Below are 20,627 nucleotides of genomic sequence, written 5' to 3'. Positions count from 1 at the left end.
TTTTTTTTTTTTTTTTTTTTTTTGGTTCTTTTTTTCGGAGCTGGGGACTGAACCCAGGGCCTTGCGCTTCCTAGGCAAGCGCTCTACCACTGAGCCAAATCCCCAACCCCGAGGTCCTCTATTTTTAAAAAGTTTTAAAATGTTTCAAGGCAGGTCTCTAATGTCCTTGCTGTCCTGGAACTAGGTTGGTTTTGAACTAACAGAGATGATCCCATTTCTGCCTCCCGAGTGCTAATTAAAGGTGTGTGTCACCACGCCTGCCTTGGTGTTTCCTGTTTATAGGTTTTACATTTTCTTTTTTCTTTTTTTTTTTTCTTTTTTCGGAGCTGGGGACCGAACCCAGGTTTTACATTTTCTATTGCATATGTCACTTCCCAAATTACATCTCATTTTAGTCATCTGTGTGCCCAATCATGAGTAAGCATAAGATGGTTTATTAATTTCCCCTAAAAGTTACTTAGAAGACAGTTTGCATTACTGCATACATACTCAGAACCTGTTAAGGCCAGGACAGTCCTTCTATACCTTCATACCTATAAAACATGGTATACCTTTAAGAGGTATACTTTCTAGATTTATTGTCACAGGCAGCCACGTTTGTTCAGCTGTGGGAATGTGCGTAGCCTGTTGCAGTTGAAAGTTTGAAAGCGGTTCTGATGTGTTAGGAGAGGAGTAAGTGCATAGTGTATTTGGTATAGAGTCCAATATGAGAAGATAAGCAGAAGACAAACCAAGTAGGGTCTCAGGTTAAACTCTTAGGCTTTCCTGCCTCAGGCTGCTGGAGTTGCACTCTTACTTATTCATTCGTTCGTTCATTTGTTCTTGCATTCATTCTTTGGCTTGGGACAAGGTCACAGCTGGGTGGTAGTGATGCGTATCTTTAATACCAGCGCTCAGGAGGCAAGTGGTTCTCTGTTTGAGGCCAGCCTGGTCTACAGATGGAATTCTAGAACATCCGGGGCTACATAGAAAAACCTGTTCTCAAAAAAAACAACCCCCACTAAAACAAAACAAAACAAACCCAAAACTAAAGGAGTGGGTATGTGTGTGTGTCTTATCTGGCTAGAATTGAATTTAGAGATACTCCTGCCCCACTCCTGCCCCCCAAGTGTATGGATTAAGGTGTAATTTACTGCATCCACGGGGTGTGTCCTTACAGCCAGACTTTTCTCCTGAGGCCTGAGGAAGACTGGGAGTATGAATCTCATGACATGGAATGAATTTCCTGCTTTGTTTTCTTGGCTTTAGTATAGCTAAGCAGACCCACTATTCTGCACCACTCATTAGTTAGGATGCTAACACAAGCTCAGTGGTTGAAAAGGCATTTTCACAGAAGTCATGGTGCTCCCATGGCTTTTATTAGGTCATTCAATAAGCCAGATTCTTTTTTTTTTTTTTTTTAATTTAAAATAAGCCAGATTTTTTTTCATCTACTCTGTTCACTACAGCTCGTTGGCATTTTTGGGCAGCTAGCTTCCTTCAAAAACAAAATGTCTGCAGAGCCTTGAGCTGAATATCATACAGAGTATTTGCTCAAGACAGGGTCTACGTCTCATTAAATTGCTGAGAAAGGGGGTTGGGGATTTAGCTTAGTGGTCCCCAGCTCCGAAAAAAAAAAATTGCTGAGAAAGGGAAGTGTGTTTAGTCCTATAAATTATGTCGAATCTGTGTGTCCTTCGCAAAGAGGGCTAGTGTCGATCACTGACTAGCCTAGCCTGTAAACATGGCAAGACCTGGTCCCTGAACACTATTCCCACTTCTGATTTCTACTATCTTCCCAAGGACTCCTGGTTCTTCAGCTTCCTTTGGGACAGCTCACTTGCCCTCTTTTAATGTTATTTTTTATTTTTTAAATATGTGTGTGTTTTGATTATATATATCTACATATCACATGTGGGCTTGGATCACTGCAGAGGCCAGAAAAGGGTGTCCGATGCCCTGGAACTAGAGTTAATGACTGATGTGAGCCATTGGGTGCTTGAAATGAAACTTGAGTCCTCTAGAACAGGCAGAGCTGCTGCTTTTTATTTAATTTTTAGCTTAAAGCTTTGTTTCTCACATTTTTCTAGCCTCAAATGCTTCTAAACTTATGCAGTACATACCTGATAACTGCAACGTTGCTCCAAAGAGCCCTTGCCCTCTCTGACACAGGAATGCCTTGCTCTAGGTTATTCTTCTGTTAAATTTATTGAGTAGTTGGGTTCCATGTGTGAGGCACCAGGAAATTGCCCCAGGCATTTCTGCTTTTTCTGTAAGGTTCTGATCCCCTGGAAGACTAAGCATTCATTTTTGAGACTAAGTTTCAGGTAGACAAAGCTTGCCTTGAACCTCACTATATATAGGGCTTATCTTGAATACTCGAGTTCCTTCCACCTTTTCAGTTAGCTTTTGTACACGTTTTTTACATTTCATTTATGTTTAGGAATGCTCTGCAAGTACACCCTGCCAGACAAGAGAATCGTATCCCTTTATAGATTGAACTCAGGACCTCTGGAAGAGCAGCCAGTTCTCTTAACCCCTGAGCCATCTCTCCAGCCCTTGTACACACATTTAATATTCTGTTTCATCTGGCCAATTAGTGTTTGCCTTTGTCTTATCTGTTCTACCAGCTTCATCCTGAAATAATTTTTTTGACAGCTTGACAAATTCTACCCATACCTTACTACCACTGTTGGCTCAGCAGGACACACAGGATAAGCTGACAAGTGGAACGGCTTTTTCCAGATTCCTCTAGAAACCGAGGAGTCACTGAGAGCATGGTGGCATGTAATGAGCTTGGAAGTCCCAGACTGCCCTGACTCACAGCCAGGTTCTGTTGAAGTCTCCCAGTGCAGAGCAAGCAGACTGGGCAGCTGAAGGATTATAATCAGTATTGTCAAGACTTGGGAGCCCTACAGAGAAAGCCCAACAGAATGGAGAATGGGCTATTTTAATCTCTACATTGGAATTAAAATAGCATTTATGGCCCCAAATCCACAATTAATCCAATGATTGGGCTAATTAATATGAACCTGAGAGTAAATATAACAAAAGGACTGGAAAACCTGCAATCAGTGTACTATCTTTCAGAATGCTTTTACATACAATTTACATAGTACTGGACCTCGAGTTCTAAGTAAAAAAAAATTTTTTTAAAGATTTATTTTTATGAGTCCACTGTAGCTGTCTTCAGACACACCAGAAAAGGGTATCAGACCCCATTACAGATGATTATGAGCCACAATGTGGTTGCTGGGATTTGAACTCAGGACCTCTGGAAGAGCAGTCAGTGCTCTTAACCAGTAAGTCATCTCTTCAGCCCATAAGTAAAAATTTTGAGAGGAACTAATACAGCAGAGGCAAGATAAAGAATTAATATAGGCTGGATTAACCAGTAAGTTTCAGAGAAATTACCATATATGACTTCCCTAAAGGTCAGTTTGGTTTTGTAAAGATTATAATATTGATTCCTTGTTATTTGCCACAAGCTACTCTCAGGGTTAGTCCAGCTTAAACTGATGCTATCAGAACTTTATGTGCAGGAGAAATTCTAGAATTTTTTTTTTTTTTTGGGTTCTTTTTTTTTGGAGCTGGGTACCGAACCCAGGGCCTTGCGTTTTCTAGGCAAGCGCTCTACCACTGAGCTAAATTCCCCAACCCCGTAAACTGTCTTTTAGTTCATTGAGGAAATAATCACAGTACCAGTTTTATGGTTCACACGCGTGGCATATGCAACTTTTAATAAACCAAAGAAAAAGTCCCAAATATACAAGTGAAAAAAATCCAAACAGTTGACACAGGCCTAACTGATAGTTACTTTATGTACAGCTGTATGTATAAGTTCAAAAAAGCTATCCTATTTGTATGTACAAAAGTTTATACACAGTTCTGTACATAAGGGTCTATACATTTTATTTTCTCAGAACCCTTAGGTGTCACCTCTAGAAGACACCAACACTTCATTCACATATTTTATAAAAGAAAGACTTCCAGGACTGACAATCTTGTGTCCCTTGTATTTGAACCATGTAGGCTCCATTTGATTATTTAACAGCCTTTTGTCATAATGTAGATCATGGTAGGTATGTGGATCCCCTTAACATTCTCACACAGCGTGCTCCAATGTAAAAAGCCCATTACAAAGATGGGGAATGAAAGTCATGGCCAGGATGCCACCGCAGGTCCAAGTATGGGTGGGCCAGCCTGCCCTGTTCACTGTCTATATTCCAGTTCATCTACACTGATGACTTTGGTGGGCATGGAGGGCAGAGGCTGCTGTAGCACATCTGAGCCAAACCACTTGGCAAGACCCACGGGGGAGCTGCTCCTTTGGCTGGTGCGATGCTCCAGCTGGGAGTGCATATGGGGCAGGCCTGACCGGCTGGGTACATTCGGAGGAGTCTGAACGTTGATAGCTGCTGCCTGGGAACTAGAGCCTGGAGGATGCAGAACTATGGAGAGAAGAGTGTCAGTGCATAGATCTACACTAGGCCTTCATCTACACCTCACCCACTCACCCATAGAACCTCACATGTCTACAAAGAAGGCCCTTGGTTGGATTCTCACTCCCAAGACCTGCTCTGTTTACAGTATTTTCTGATCTACTTGAATGGTTTGTTACTTTTGGGGGTGGGAAGTTTATCAGGATTTAACCAGAAGCTTCCTAAATGTAGAATGCCAGATGACATAGGAAAGCCCACCAAGGCTTTCAGCAGAGTCTCAGCCTTTTAATAGGTGAAGTACAAAGCCAGAGCATGCCTGCCTGGCTCCCACTGTCCTTGCAGTAGTATTTATCCCAGAAACTCACAGGTCAGCTCACCCCACCTGTCAGTGATAACTCACTGCTTGCCGGAAATCTCAGAAACTTGCAGTGTGGTCAGCCACACTGGCCTTTTTCTAAACCTTACCTGAGCGCTGTAGCTGCTGCTGCATCACTGCCAAATGCAGAGGGGTCCCAGGACGAGGGTTTAGGAGAGGGTGACTAGCAGCAGAGACCAAAGGGTACAAGGGTTGACCTAGGAGTGGGCCAGATAGTCCCTGTAAAGGAGCTATGTCTATCCCAGGAGGAAGCACACCTGATGGGGAGAAAGAAGAAACTTCTGAGTTTCTGAGTTATGTTAATGTTCCTAAAAATTTACAATTTTTCTCAAACATTTTTTGTTGATTTGGAAACTTATAAGGAGGTGGGTGTGCCAAGGTATGCGAATATGCATATACACAAACATATATACATGAGCATACATACACAGACAATTTTAAATGAACAAAGCCAGGTAGGTTTCCTAATTTTTTGTTTGGCTTTTTGAGCCAGGGTTTCTCAGTGTAGCCCTGGCCATTCTCATATTTACTTGCTTCTGCTTCCTGAGTGCTGGGGTTAAAGGCTGTACCCCCACTGTCTTATTTCCCATATTTTTGCACACTAAGGGAATGACAATGGATTGGGCCCACTACTTAAGTAGGTGGAAGAATCTTATTCTAGTAAGGCCTTTTTGGAATACCTTATACAACGCAAAATGTAGCGGATTTAATACTAGGACCAATAACCAATGCCCACACCCAGTCAGAAACTCACCAGCTTGGAGCAAACCTGGAAGATGCTGTGGATGCACCCCTTGGGCTATCAACCTCTGGACTAATCCTGGGTGAAGCTGATGTGCAGGTCGAACAATAGGAACATGAGGGACGAGGGGAACTTGGTGGGTAGGGCGGAGAAAAGGTGTTCCTGGGACTGGGGATGCCAAGGTAGGTGTTTTCCTCCCAGCTGCTTTAGGGCGATAATCTTGTTCTTTGGTATAACGGTTGGTCTGGGACAGTGGGGTGGAGCATGAAGACCGCTGTAATGTTGAAAGTTTAGGATTTGCCGTAGGAGAAGAGTCTTGATCAGAATTGGATATGGAATTGGATGACAGCAGGTTTTCTGAAAGGATTCATTCACAGAATGTTGGTATTGATATCCTTTATGAATTTCAATTCCTAACAGCCCAGCAAATCTTTTTAAAAATCTGACAGTTCTTGTTTCCTCTTAATCAGGCTAGATGCTTTTGTGGAAAGTCATGCAGACAGACACATAACCTACGACTCTCTAAAACCCCAGGAGCTGAGTTATGGTCACAGAGTAGTTAGGCCTTGAGCTAAGACTAAATGCCAAAATTTTGCTTACCTTGATTTCCTATTTTTTTGTATGTGGATGGTGTTTTGCCTGCATGTATGTTTGCATGCCTATAAGGTCAGTGCTCATAGGGGCCAGGGGAGGGTGCTAGGTAACCTAGGGCTGAAGTCACAGATTCATAGGTCGTGACCTATCATCATGTGGGTGCTGGGAATTGAAGCCAGATCCTCTGGAAGAGCTATCCCTCCAGCCCATAGATGACAAGGTCTTCAAATTCTTTGTTGGAATTCTTTTGTAGTTGTTTCCTTTCTTGGGAAGTAAACATGAACCCGTGGCCTTGTACACAGCAAGGCAAGTATTCCACTGCTTAGTTGAGCTGCATTCACTCCCAGTGCACAGAGGACTTCTGATACAACCCAAACCCTCCTGACTAGTGTTTCAAAACAGAAAGCACAAGTACCAGGTGTGTAGTTGTGGTGCCTTTAATCCCAGGACGTGGGAGGCAGAGACAAGAAGATCTCTGTCAATTTGAGGTTAGCCACATCTACATAGTGAGATCCTGTTGCAAGTAAAACCTGTAACCGAAACAACAAACCTGGATCCATCTACCCGGAGACTGTTGAAGAGGACCTATTCCCAGCACCCACATGTGGCTCACAACCACCTCTAGCTCCAATTCTAGAGGTTCTGATGCCTTCTTGACACTGGATGCACATGGTGCAGACATACTCACAGGAAAAACACGTATGTTAAACAAAGAACTGAGCTATATCAGTATGCTAAATGAATTTGTCATTCAACGTGGAAGACTAAGAATCATAAGCCAAAGCACATCTTTACCCCAGCTGGCCACAGTGTCAAGTGAGCAAGTCTGACTGAGCCTATCACCTCCTCTCCCTCACAGTTCAGTCGTGCATGCCTATGCTCTGACAAGGTGAGCAGCAGTACCTTCGCTGGCCTTCTGAGCATCCTCTTTACCATCACCAGGAACCACTGTTCCGGGTGCTATTTCCTCCTTGCTTTTCTCTCTGCTTTCATACATCTTGCGGATCACTGAGGTAGGGGTGAAGGAAGGAGAAAGCTGCAAAGAAGAGGAGGCAGACATCAGCATACTCAAGTGTCTTTTCCCTAATACTAATAAGCCAGTGTTTTATTTTTCACTTTTTTGGACACTGGGGATTAAATCTAGGGTCTTACACATGCTTGGAAGCACTTAACCACTGGGCTATGCAGCACTTGCCCTTAGTCTGGTCATGGTCAACATGGTGAAGAGTTCCCATTTTGCCTTACATGGGCACAGGCAACGCTAATGTTTTGGTCTATAGCTACTAGAAGAGAACACCAAGGGGAAAGTAGTCATTGCTTGAGGAGCTTCAAACTCATGTTCGCCACCCTGTAAAATGGGCCTGTGTATGTTCCTATGTTTCTCAACCCTGAAATAGGGCTAGTAAGCGGGAAGAGCGTGGCTGGAAATAAATGGGGAAGCAATGTTTCAGAGACAACCTCAGAATCCTTGTTCTTCGTATTTTTCTTTTAAAATTACATATAGGAAAATTCGATTGTCTTACAGGTTTTGTCACCTTACCAGGACTTACTTAAGGGTTCTTTGTTCTTGCTTATTTTATAATGACGTTACATAATTTTATAGTGAACTTTATAGGAAGAGACAGGGCCTAACTCATGAATAAAATTCCTTCCAGAGTTTGTCTAAAGCAAGGTATTTAGTGCAGAGTCCCCTATGGAGTGAGTCCTGAAGCACAGAACAATTGTTCTTCCCCTTTGCCTATCAGCTTTGATTGGATAAGTCATCTGTATCGGGTTAAAAAAAAAACAAAAACAAAGAAAACCCAACCCACTGGTAAAACTAGACTTATCATCACAGATAAAGAAACCCAAAGGAGAACAATTTACAGACCCACCACTGGAGTCCATGTGACCAGTCACTCCTCTCTCATTTCCTGCCTCATATTTGTCCTTCTACTTTCCCATAACGGCTACTTTATTTTTGGTTTGGTTTTATTTTTGGAGGGTCACACTAGACCCTCACATGAGGCCCACACTGGCCTTAAATTCTATTTGCCTCTGCCTTTCAAGGTGCTGAGAGAGAAAGGTTTGTGCCACCGAGCCAGGCCCAGCTATTTTTTAAGCTGAGTTGTACTGTGGCATAAGTTCTCCAATCTGCTAGAGCATACTTTCTTTACTAGAATAATGGGTTAGGGAAAGATGTAATAAACAGACAGCTACGAAAGGTCAGTATTCCTCTAGAAGGCATTCAGAGATACATAATTAGCACACTGGTGCAACACAGATAACCAGATGAAGAATCTGGAAGCCAAGCAGTTCCTTAAACGTCACTGACCATGCTCGTGATGGAGGCCGCGGGAGCTGGGGAAGAGGAATTTCCTCGGTGCATGGGTGCTGGTGACTTTGTCATTCGCTGTTGCCTGTAAACAATTAACAGTGCCAGTCACTCCAAACTATGTAATGCCAAGTCTTAAAACCATCTAATTCAAGACCAGTCTAGGAACTTAGTATACCTTCACTTATCCAATTTAACTTCTCAAACATTCAAAATATGAAAAAGTGCATGCTAAATTCTGAGGGAAGAGCAAAGCTCTGTGTAGTGGAAGCAGTCAATAACCTGAGGCAAACCAAGGGATATAGGTGTAAGATACCAACAAGGTATAGTGGGAAAATAAAGTAGAAGGAGAGAAGGAGGAAGAAGGAAGGAAGCTAGGCGAGACCAGTACAAAGCTAAGGAGCAGCCTGGTAGTGGTGGTACTTTGCCTTTAATCCCAGCAGGCAGAGCCATGTGGATCTTTGAGTTCGAGCTCAACTGGCCTTCATAGCCAGTTTAAGGACAGCAAGGAAAAATACCTGACACCTCCCTTAAAAAAAAAAAAAAAAAAAAAAAAAAAAAAAAAAAAAAAAAAAAAGCTAAGGAGAAGAAACAAAGGTTTAGGCAGAGAGCACTGGGCATCTAGGGCATCCAGGCCGGTACACATTTAGTCATGAACAGCATTAGTGGGCTGGCTAACAGCCTTCACTCCAGGGACTGCAATACTCCAGATAGGTGAAAGCAGCAGTTCACAGTGCCCATAATGCAGCCGATGCTCTTGTCTGAGACACTAATTCAAATCAAACTGAGAACTGGGAGCATGAGTTATTTTACAACCCAGTGACATTCTTCATGCCCTACCAAATGAGGTTTTGTTCTTTGTAAAGGTAGGGTCTCTTTACACAGTACTGACTACCCTGAAACTCACTATGTAGACCAGGTTGGCCTTGAACTCAGACATCTTCCACTCTGCCTCCCAAGTGCTGGGATATCTATCCCCAGCCTATCCTAGAAGAGAGTTGACATAGAAACGGGGAGAAAAAAAGCTTATTCACTACCCACAGTCAATGAGCAGAATCCTCTGAAACACAGGTAACGCTGGGATCCTAACTGTAAGCTTTCCAATCAGTATCAAGAAACTCCATGCTACTCTGAGATGAGTCTGAGCACACAGCAATGCATTCTATGTGTATATGCGAAAAATCTCCAAACCTGGAAGTTTCACACAATTATCATTTACTCCTTTTTGTAAACAGCATTTTTGTGTTAGGAAAAATGTCCGTGCAGGAGACAAACCTGAACAGAACAGATGACAACTCTAATCTCAAGGGCGTCAGACTCTTAGGCTGCAGGGCAAAAGTGGGAAACAGACCAAAAAAACAAAAAACAAAAAATGCATCCACAGGTATCGAGTACAATTTAAAAAAAAAAAAAAAAAAAAAAAAAAAAAAAAAAAAAAAACGGGGTTGGAGATTTAACTCAGTGGTAGAGCGCTTGCCTAGCAAGCGCAAGGCCTTGGGTTCTGTCCCCAGCTCCGAAAAAAAGAAAAAAACAAACAAAAAAAAAAAAAAACAACAAAAAAAAAAAAAACAAAAACACAACAGCAACAACAAGCCGGGCTACAGAGATGGCTCGGTGGTTACAGGGCTGAGGGGGTTCAGCTCCCACTACCCACATGGTGGCTAATGATTATGTGTAACTCCAGTGCCAGTTTCCCCTTGTGGTCTGGTCCATGGGGATCCTGCACACACATGGTACATACATATAAGCTCACAAGATATACACATGTGGGAACACATACAAATGGTAAAAAGAAAGACTGGATCCATTAGCTCTACCACCAAACTGATGTAACAATCCTCCATGGAGACTGACTCTAAGTTAGTACACACAATCTGTGACAAGAGAAAGTCACATCAGGTTTGGCTTCACCATCTCACTTAGATGATTAAGCAGACTGTGAGGAGCAAACCCATAATCCCAGCACACAAGAGGGAAAGTCAAGAGATTGCGGACCCCTGGGCCACACAGTTCAAGGCCAGCATACTGAGGCCTTGATTCAAAAGACCAAGGGCTGGACATAATGGCACCTACTCTCAATGCCATCACTCTAGAAACACACACAGAAAGATTGCCAGGAACTTTAGTTCAGCCAATGATGTAACAGCGAGACCCCACCCCGTCCCAAAAACAAAACAAATTAAAAAAACAAACAAACAAACAAACAAAAAAAATCCCAAAAAACAAAATACAAAGTAAGCTAAGGTAATCTGGAAAAAAAAAAAAAAGAAAAAAAGAAAAGAAAAGAAAGCTAGGCACACCCAGCACTCCGAAGACAAAGGATCTCTTGAGTTCGAATGCGGCCTGGTCAACAGAGTGAGTTCCAGGACAGTCAAGATAAACAGAGAAATTCTGACTTAAAAGAAAAAACCAAAACCAAAATCAAACCAAAAAAACTCAGAAACAAGGGCTAGTGGGTATGATGTATAATAGAGTACTTGTCTAGTATGTCCAAGGCCATGAATTCAATCCCCAGCACTGAAAAAAAAATTAGCTGGTAGTAACACTGTAAATTTAAAAAAAAATGTATTTATTTGTAATAAATTGTAAGGTGCAATTATGAGATATTATCTCCTGACTAGCCAACTGGAATGTAAAAGTCATTTACAAATTAAGAACACAAAACGTTATATAGAATAAAAAATGAAATTAGTGATCATTTGTATAAAGGTCAGACAGTGGTCACCTGAGGGAGGTAAAAAGGTAACAGTGACAAATGGGACCTGGAGGACCCTGGAGATTTCACCCACATTTCCTCTATCAACAGCATCTGTGGTGGGATGGAATTCCTATCTCACATTGAATCAGCATACGTAAATTATATTCATGCTATGTAATTCATGATATATATGATTTACCAGTCTCAGGAAGACTGTATTTATAAATCAGTACCAAATCTGCATAAGTAGGATTAGTAATTTACCTGTTTCTGAGCCCATCTCTGGTTCTGTCCACTTGAGGTTTGCTAAAACCAGGCTGGTAGAAGGGTGTGGTCTGTACTGCAAGGTCATGTGGCAGGGTCAGCCCTTCTAAAGCAGCTTGCTGCAGTTCTAGCTGGCTCATCTGATCAACAGAAGTAGTAGAGGACAGACAATCGGTAAAAGATCAAGGAGGTTCAACTCGTCCATAAACATATATCTTAAATAGTAGCTGAGAAAACTCAATATTGCAAATAACTAATAAGTTATGCTGGTGTCCACTGAACAATATTTTTAAAATTTAAATATGGGATGAGAGATAGCTCAGTGGCTAAGAGCGTTTACTGCTATTGCAGAGAATCTACGGTCAATCCCCAGATCCACATGGCAGGCAGTTCACAACTATCCATAACCCATTTCCAGGGGATCCAATGCTTTCCTGAAAACTCTGTCAATGAGCACATACATAAACGGAAGCAAAACACTCAAATAAAGTAAGTAAATCCAAAGAAAAAAATTTAATTTAAATAATACTCATCACTCAGCAATTTTTTCCTCTGTATGGGTTTGAACTATAGCCATATAGCCGTATAGTGGAACAACCCATGTACGTTACTGTTGCAATTCAACTCTGTACCCAAGCAAGAGCAAGAGTGAAAAGGCAAAGAGAAAGAGCTCAGCTGACCTGGGCTGTGACAGGACTCATGGGCTTGCGCATGCCTTGGAATGGATCTCCAAGTAGTTGCTGGGGTCCTGATGGGAAACCTGCCAGGAAAGTTTCAGAATCAATAGATGTCAAGCATTAGAGCCCAGGACAGCGTAAGCACCCGACCAACATGTTGGCCCTGGCCTAAGCGATGCTTTGTTGGCCTGATAATATGTACTCTTCTCCCTCTCCTCCCACAGTGTGTATGTGGGCCTTAAGCAGAGCTCTTAATGGCTTTCCCTGCTGGTGTAACCTTCACGCACGTTGTTACATTTGTCCTTTTCTGAGAGCTAAGAACATGTCTATTTGGCAAACTGCCTGTGCTTGACAAACCAGTTGGTACTAAAGCAAAGTCCGGTGCTCTGAGGATCAATCAGACTCTTTCCTCACAACTCTACATAACTGTGGACACATATTAAGGCATATGACCAGCAAAGGCAAAGACAGCTGCTTCTAATGTTTCCATGGTAGAAACACCAAGCCCTGGAATCGCTTCTTCCAGGCACATTCTGACACAACTACAGGACTTCACTGCTCCCTATTTACCAACTTCAAGTGCTTGCCAGAGAGCCACTACTTGTGACTGGCTCCTTCATATAGCCCCAAACTCATTATATAGCCCGGGATGGCCTTAAAATTTGAGATCCTTGTGCTTCACCATCTCAAGTGCTGAGATTATAGAAGTGTACCATCATCATCCTGGCTTCCTAAAGTTCTTTATTGAAGACCTAAGAATCCAAATTAACCATTTTCAGCTGATTTCTCTAAGAAATCTACAGAGCTATACAAAGAAGTTTACTATGAATATGTTGACTTTAAGGAGAAAATAAACTATCTTCCACTTTGACTACACTCTCTACAGAAATCAGTTTAACACCTTTATACATTTTCTTTAAAATTCTTTAGCATGCCCTTGACAAAGACCTAACTCTAGGGAATGAGTATGACCTGCATAGACCCAGGTGGAAAGCAGGCATGCGTACGAGCAGCTACTGAGTTGGGAACCCACGTCAGTGGTGGAGTGCTTAACTGGTAGGGATGAGGCTCTAGGCTCCATCTCCAGAACTGCTAAAGCACTAGTTACCAATGGGTGATGGTATCCTTGGATGAAGGTAGTCTGCTGAGGCGGCTTGAGTTCGAAACACCTGTGACATTGGAGGAGAGGGTGCTCTTTGGCTCAATAAAGATGCAGTAGGCTCCAAGCTCCCCATAAGGCCACTGAGAAGATTGGAAGAAGCAGGTCTCTGAACCGGTTGACCCAGAAGTTCCTATAGGCAGAAATACCAGATTCCTGTGAACAAACCTACTTCTTCTTCCTTCTAGTTAGAAGCTTTGGAATATAAATTCACTTTCTGAAGCCAGCCAATGCCTCTTCCATGCAGCACTGCGGATCTGGGAGCTCACATAGAAGACATTTCCCAAGTGTTTAGCTACTAACATTTGCTTTAAGTTAGGGCTACAGATACAGATAGTAATCAAGTTCCAAAGAAACAACAAACTGGCAAAACAAACATTTAAAGCCATCGCACCCCCCTATCAATTGGGATTAGCAACGTAACAGATGATCTTAGGTAGCAACAGTATATCTCTGATTGTCTCACACAGGTTACTCTGAGGGATCAGTATAAGACTGTAACATACCTGTAGGATGTTTTTAGGGACAGGCTGGCCTGGAATCTCAGCAGGAGCCAACAAGTGACTTTCAAGATTTCGCTAAAAAAAAAATAAATAAATAAAACGGTTTTCAGTTTTAACACAATTTATAGATTGGAGACCATATACATCAAAAAATATGCAACTCCCAAGGAAGTTGACCGTTAACAGCAGAATTACTCAATACTCAACATCACAGAAAACCTTCAACCAACTGTCTCTTACCCCATGCAGCTCAAAAGATCCTTCCCATGTGCATGAAGAGTCATTAGGAAATATTCCCAAAGCCAGAGTAGTCCATTCCTGTTATCATGACACCCTGCCCCCACCATCAAAAACAGGTGAGACCAAGAAGCACTCAGACAGATATCACAATTTATGAGATTTTCATTTTGAAGGAACCCTTACTGATTATTGTCATTAACAAGATTTACTGACTGAAGAAAGTATTAAAAACAATGGGTTGAGAGAGAGCTCAGTGAGTAAGAGCACTGGTTGCTCTTCCAGTAGACCAACTTGGGCGCTATGGTCAGTACCCACCTGGCAGCTCACAACCATCTATTACTCCAGTTAGGAGATCAGATGTCTTCTGGCCTCCATAGGCACAAATGCACATGGAATACACATATATACATGCAGATAAAACACTAATACATTTAAAATAAAAATCCTTAAAACAAAACAAACCACTACTCACAAAAAAGAAATATGACAGCTAGGCATGACAGTCATGTACACTACTCTTTCTAGAACTCTGTTGTTTGAGGCAGAAATATCATCAGGAGTTTGAGGCAAGAATGGGTTTCACAAAAAAATGGCTAAGAACTAGGCAAGAGGTATAGCATTTTCCTAGAATGTACAAAGTCCTGGTACTGATTCTAAGCATTACACACTAAAACAAAAATAATGAACAACATACAAATTTTGGCCAGAATTGTTACTGTTCTGAAGTTTTGGCCTAGCCAAGTAACACATGCCCTTAAATTCTAGCACTTGGGAGACAGAGGCAAGTGTACCTGTATTCAAAGTTAGCCTAGTATAACATGGTGAATTCCAGACAGCCAGACCAACATAATTCAAAATCCAAAAAATCAGAAACTTAAATGTTACTATTTTAAGTTAAATACACGACTCCTTTGCTCTGAGTCTGCCAATGGTCTTGCTTTGTATACACCCCACCCCCCCAACCCCCATATGTCTGAATACTGTGTGGCCTCTAAGCTTATCCAGTAGTACTTTGATGCAATTCCCTTCCAGTGGCTGGATCCGTCCAAGTCCATAGCCTTTTATTGTTGGTTTTAGAATTAGGGCTAAATGCAGATGATTTCAATAGATAGGTGACTTACTTCATATGGCTTAGCATATTTACATGGGTCAGCAATTCCATGTAAGACAGTCTGGGGATGAACTTTATCAGATGCACAGAGTCAGATGAGAACTAGTACCCAGCAGTAGACAGAGCAGGAGCTCAAATGCAAACCAAGCCAGCACAGATACAATTCTGAATCTGTGTAAATATTTACCTAGCCGCTTATTATCAGGGGTCAGAAGCTCACTTCACCACCATACCTGAAGCTACATGTGCACAACAGCACGACACTCTAATATCAAACCAAGTGTGTTCACAGCTGAAGGTCAATATTGTGCAAAACCAATCAAAGGTTGAGATATGAAATACTGAACTCCCTTCTCTCTCCCTTTTTTCCTTCAAGACAGAGAGTCTGTCTATGTAGCACAAGCTGGTCTCAAACTTGCCCTTCTCCTGCTTCCTCCCCCACTGCTCCCAGCTCTTTTGCCTCCACCTCTGGAGACTCACGCTGAAAGGAGAAAGCAACCCTATGGCAGGATTTGAATGAAAACTAATCAGTGACAAACCCCAGGGCTGGAGAGACAATCATCAGGTAAAGTGCCTGTTGTCAAGTCCAACAATCCGACATCAACTCCACGGTTTAGTGTGCAAAGAGAAAACGACTCTCTCAAGTTGTCCTCTGACCTCTACACACGTTGTGGCACACATGCCCATAAGAATACATACATGCACTCAAAATACTTTGTAAAAGGACATAGTGAATCAAACATTTATTGCTGTTCACACGTTTTGTAGTTCCTAGCCAAAAAGGGTTGAGGAGGAAAAGAGGCAAATTCAATTTGACAGACTTGATATAGCAGAGCAACTGAGTCTAGGTTTCATCCTTCAGATCTGTCTTGCTTCCCAATCATTCTGTATACAAGTGATAGGGCCACATTAACACTGAGCTGAAACTCACTCTAAACACCATTATGATGGAAATCAGTGCATGTTATAAATCAGTGCGTGTTATAAACCTGCATTATGGCTGGAGAGCCGACTCAGTAATTAAAGCTAGGGGAGCAATCTACAATATAAAACAAACTGCAACTTGAAATACAAACAAAACCAATTGCAGCTTCTTACTATTAGTAAATTAACAGTATAATTGTCTTGTAAAAAACACTACCATGGCCAGGTGTGCTGGACAGACCTCTAATCTGAACACTCAGGAGGCAGAGGCAGGCAGATCTCTGAGTTCTGAGTTAGAGGCCAGCCTAGTCTACAGCATGAGTTTCAGGACAGCCAAGGCAACATAGAGAAACCTGTCTTAACAAACTAAACTAAATTAAAATAAAACAAACAAAAAACCCTCACATCTTTAATATATACTGAGAGAGATACAGAGTGGGGGGGGAGGGGGAAGAAGGGGGGGAAACAGACAGACAGTGTGTGTGCACCTTTCTAGATCAGGCTATCCTTTGAATTTGGAATTATTCTGCCTCCAGTTTCCAAGTAGTGATGGAACTATCAGTCTTTACCACCATGCTCAGCTCCACCTTTGGTATTTTAATTGATTTAGTTAAATTTAATTAATCAGTCTAATCAAGAGAACAGGCAATCTAGATATTTGAGTATATACAAAGTGTGACAATAAAGACTTTACTGTAGGGAGCTGGTGAGGCTGCTCAGTGGTTAGCACACAGGCTGCTCTTCCAGTGAACAAATATTCCTTCACCCACATGGAGGCTCGGAACCATCTGAAACACCAGTCATAGGGGGGCCTGATGCCCTTTTCTGGCCTGTGTGCACCAGGCATGCAAGTAGTGCACAGACACACACACAAACTAAATGCTCATACAAATATAATTAAATAAATCTTGTAAAATTTTATTATAACATTATCTACAGTTAGGCAGTGATGGTTCATCATTAATCTCAACACTTGGAAGGTAGAAGCTGGGAGATCTTTGAGTTTGTCCCCAGCCTGGTTTACAGAGTGAGTTCTAGGACACCTAGGGCTACACAGAGAAACTATCTTAGGGGGAAAAAAAAAAAAACGAAAACAAAATAAAACAAATGGGTATCAGGTGGTCCTACCTGGCCCTGAGCTCCTGCCCTCACAGACACTAGGGTTAGAAGCACACGTCACTATGCCCAGTTCAGCACAAGGGATCAATTTCTTTTTTTCCTCTCCTTTTTGCATAGATAACCCCACATATTAGATATGTGTATCTCCAAACAGGGCTAAAATCTACAACTCAGTCCTTCCCTTCTTAGGAAAGACTTCATAGAGGCACTGCATTAACTGACGCAGACTGAATTAGTTGGCCACACTACTGTCCCAAACACACACACCATCAGATATGCCTCTTCTAATAACAAATCAATATCCATAATTAAGGGACAAACAAAGACCAAACAACTTCTAAAGAAAATGCAGGGCTGGAGAGATGGCTGAGGGGTCAAGGGCACTGACTGCTCTCCCAGAGGTCCTGAGTTCAATTCCCAGCAACCACACGGTGGCTCACAACCATCTGTAATGGGATCCGATGCCCTCTTCTGGTGTGTCTGAGGACAGCTACAGTGTACTCATCTACATAAAATAAATAAAACTTTAAAAAAAAAAGAAAGAAATTTGCAAACTACTCGGATACCTGCATCAAACCTATTTATTACTGCAGTGGGAGAGGCTGGGCGAGGTTGTACCGAATACTTACACTGACTTTGGGCTGGGTAGGCAAAGTCCCACTTGCCTTCATGGTGTTCACTAGTTTGTTGAATGCAGTCATATCTCCATCTTTCTTGAGCTGCCGATTGCTAGTCACAGCACTCAGGGTCTCCTCTAAATGTTCTGCCATGAAGGGAGTTGAATTCTTTATTTGCTGGTCCACCTTCAAGCCCTTCAGCCCGGCTTCTACCTCTTCCACTGAAAGTACAACCCCTGAATGTGCTGAGAAGTTGAGAAAGTTCTTATTACACCAAGCAAAGGGTGTTGAGGAAGAATTCTCATTGGCTACCAATGACAACTATTTCGTCACTGTAGTGAGGCTGTCCAAAAGGCTGACACTGAAATAGACAGACGGAACACTTAAAATGAATTTGTTAGGAATAAGGCTGAAATCACACACTTCGAAGGAGACGGTGAGCACTCAAGGAGGCATAGTGAGCTCCAGGACAGCAAGGACTAAACAGACCTAGTCTCAAAAACAAAAAGGGGATAATAGAGGGGGAGAGTGACACCTGTGGGAAGAAATGACTCAGTGATGAAGAGTCCACATTGTCTTACAGAGGATCTGACTTCAATTCCCAGCAGCCGCACCAGACAGCTCACAACTGCCCATAACTCTAGAGTCAGAGACCCTGTATCTCTCATCACCTTGGGCACATACAGAGTCTCACTTTCATTTTTTGAAGTCTGGTCTTTGATTATCTATTGTAATGCTAAATACAGGCCTTTTGTTATCTATTGTAATGCTAAATACCGGCCTCCCAGGACCTGGTTGTCCCAAAGATGTAGACTGTGCTCCCAAATCATTTCTGGTTGGTAAATAAAGATGTCAACAGCTAATAGCTGGGAAGAGAGATATAAGTGGGGTTGAGGTTTACTGGGTTGGGGTCAAAGAGAACCATGAGGTGAGGAAGAAGGTGCAGGAGGAAGGAGGAGAAGCCTCCATGGGTTTAGGTGAACCATTGAAAAAAACGTGGCCCCGAGGCCTGGCCTGGAGTAGAGAGCGGCCCAGATGAAACATAGTAGTAGTAAGTAACGACTCCGGGTTATCAATAAGAAAGTGGACTCTAGGGCTGGAGAGATGGCTCAGTGGTTAAGAGCACCCAACTGCTCTTCCAGAGGTCATGAGTTCAATTCCCAGCAACCACATGGTGGCTCACAACCATCTGTAATGGGATCTGATGCCCTCTTCTGGTGTGTCTGAGTACAGTGTAATCATATACATGAAATAAATAAATTAATTAAAAAAAAAAAAAAGAAAGAAAGTGGACTCTAACAACATGGAGGTAGGCAGCTGTCCGGCTCCTGTGCTGTTTCAGGCTTATATAAAGCTGTGTGTGTCTTCTATTCAGGAACTAAAGGGTCAAAGGGCACACAGAAACCTTGGGTCAGGAAGTTTCAACAACATACTTTCAAATAAATAAATAAATAAATAAATAAATAAATAAATAAATAAATAAATAAATAAAAATAAAGGAAGAAATGGAATAAACCACACCAAAAATATTTAGATGCCAGGGATGACAGAACTATGGGGTTTGAGATTTCAAACCTTGGTAAGATCTCTACATAGTGATAACCAGAACTACATAAAGAGACAGTCTCAAAAAACTTGATCCCATGTGTCACACAGAAAGATACCCTGTAATAAGTCTCTTCAGACTTTGCTACCAGGGACAAGAATCCAACAGCAACAAGGCTGCACTGTGATCTCAAAGTACTAACTTGTTGCCTAAGTGAGAACACGGAAGGTAGTGTTGTGTGAGGAACAGGCAAGCCCAGAAACATTCACTGGGCTGCTACTGGTCAGTAAAGAAAAACCAGAGTAGACAAGTGTGGTGCACGCCTTTAATACCACCACTCTAGAGGCAGAGGCCAGAGGTTCTGAGTTATAAAAGCGAACCTGACTTACATAGCAAGTTCTAGGCCAGCCAGAGCTTAAAAGATTCAAGGCTGTGTGGCACTGTGCTTGGGTCTTTTGGAAAAACACTGAAACTAACTTCGAGGCATGCGCCTGACTTGATGAGAAGTAGCACATAAAACTATTCCTTCCTTAGAACACTTAAGAACACATGAAATTAAACAGCTAAAGCAGCTTCTCAACAAATACTTACAGCTTTCTTTAAGTTTTTCTTTATTTGCAGAAAGGCTAGAAAGAAGGGGTTTTAAATCCACTTTGGCTTTCTGTAGCATTTCTAAAATGTCCACTTTATTTTCAGCATGGTCTTCTGATGGTATAGGAGCAAAATAATTCCCCGAGTTCTGTCCAGGAGAGAGGACGGCTTGCTCCAAACCTGATTTTGTAAATAAATGTAGTCACAGTTGGTCCCACTGAGAATTAACATCCCTTCCAGAGCATAAAAAGAATAGAAACGGAAGGCTTTCCAGTATCTAAAGCCTCTTTAACACTACAGACCACTGATTAATGAAGACAAAATGAAGCATGACAGGGGAGGCCCACCGGACATACAAGACTAGAATGTGAGGTCATCTTACCTGCCAGTCTCTCAAGTTCTTCATGGGGTGTGGATCCGAGGCTGCTGGATCTGCTCCCTGACCGGCTTGGGTTAGAGAACCACCTACTGAAGCGGCTGGCAGAGACTGATCCTTCTCCCAGAACATCTTCTATCATCTGATAAGAAAGATAAAAGGGCTACGGTGGGGGCTGGGGATTTAGCTCAGTGGTAGAGCGCTTACCTAGGAAGCGCAAGGCCCTGGGTTCGGTCACCAGCTCCGGAAAAAAAAAAAAAAAAGGGCTACGGTGAAAAGGCCATGAAGGTTAAATGTTAAGCCATAGATTTTGAAACTTCCTTTGATACTGCTGACCTAAAAACCATTTGGGGAG

The 20,627-nt window shown here is 42.2% G+C and overlaps 1 protein-coding gene across 3 annotated transcripts in view; it reads right to left on the bottom strand.

The window, feature by feature from the left end:
* Positions 1-3,684: 3,684 nt before the first annotated feature.
* Positions 3,685-20,627, bottom strand: part of Eif4enif1 (eukaryotic translation initiation factor 4E nuclear import factor 1) — a 42,716-nt gene continuing 25,773 nt past the window's right edge. For 2 of the 3 annotated variants that reach the window (XM_087583321.1, XM_087583320.1), the window contains exons 8-19: positions 20,279-20,414; positions 19,897-20,076; positions 17,772-18,004; positions 13,752-13,823; positions 13,195-13,378; positions 12,090-12,169; positions 11,410-11,549; positions 8,448-8,532; positions 7,037-7,169; positions 5,552-5,896; positions 4,887-5,054; positions 3,685-4,430 (exon numbers count right to left, since the gene is read on the bottom strand). In XM_087583321.1, coding sequence (XP_087439447.1) covers positions 4,192-4,430; positions 4,887-5,054; positions 5,552-5,896; positions 7,037-7,169; positions 8,448-8,532; positions 11,410-11,549; positions 12,090-12,169; positions 13,195-13,378; positions 13,752-13,823; positions 17,772-18,004; positions 19,897-20,076; positions 20,279-20,414 — 1,995 coding nt within the window. In that variant the 3' untranslated portion in view covers positions 3,685-4,191. The remainder of the gene's footprint in view (positions 4,431-4,886; positions 5,055-5,551; positions 5,897-7,036; positions 7,170-8,447; positions 8,533-11,409; positions 11,550-12,089; positions 12,170-13,194; positions 13,379-13,751; positions 13,824-17,771; positions 18,005-19,896; positions 20,077-20,278; positions 20,415-20,627) is intronic. The other variant, NM_001107230.1, reaches the window with a different exon arrangement.

This window comes from Rattus norvegicus, chromosome 14 (genome assembly GCF_021556685.1).
Source record: "Rattus norvegicus strain SHRSP/BbbUtx chromosome 14, alternate assembly SHRSP_T2T, whole genome shotgun sequence".
Taxonomy (NCBI): Eukaryota; Metazoa; Chordata; class Mammalia; order Rodentia; family Muridae; genus Rattus; species Rattus norvegicus.
This window is presented reverse-complemented; position numbering and strand designations above follow the sequence as displayed.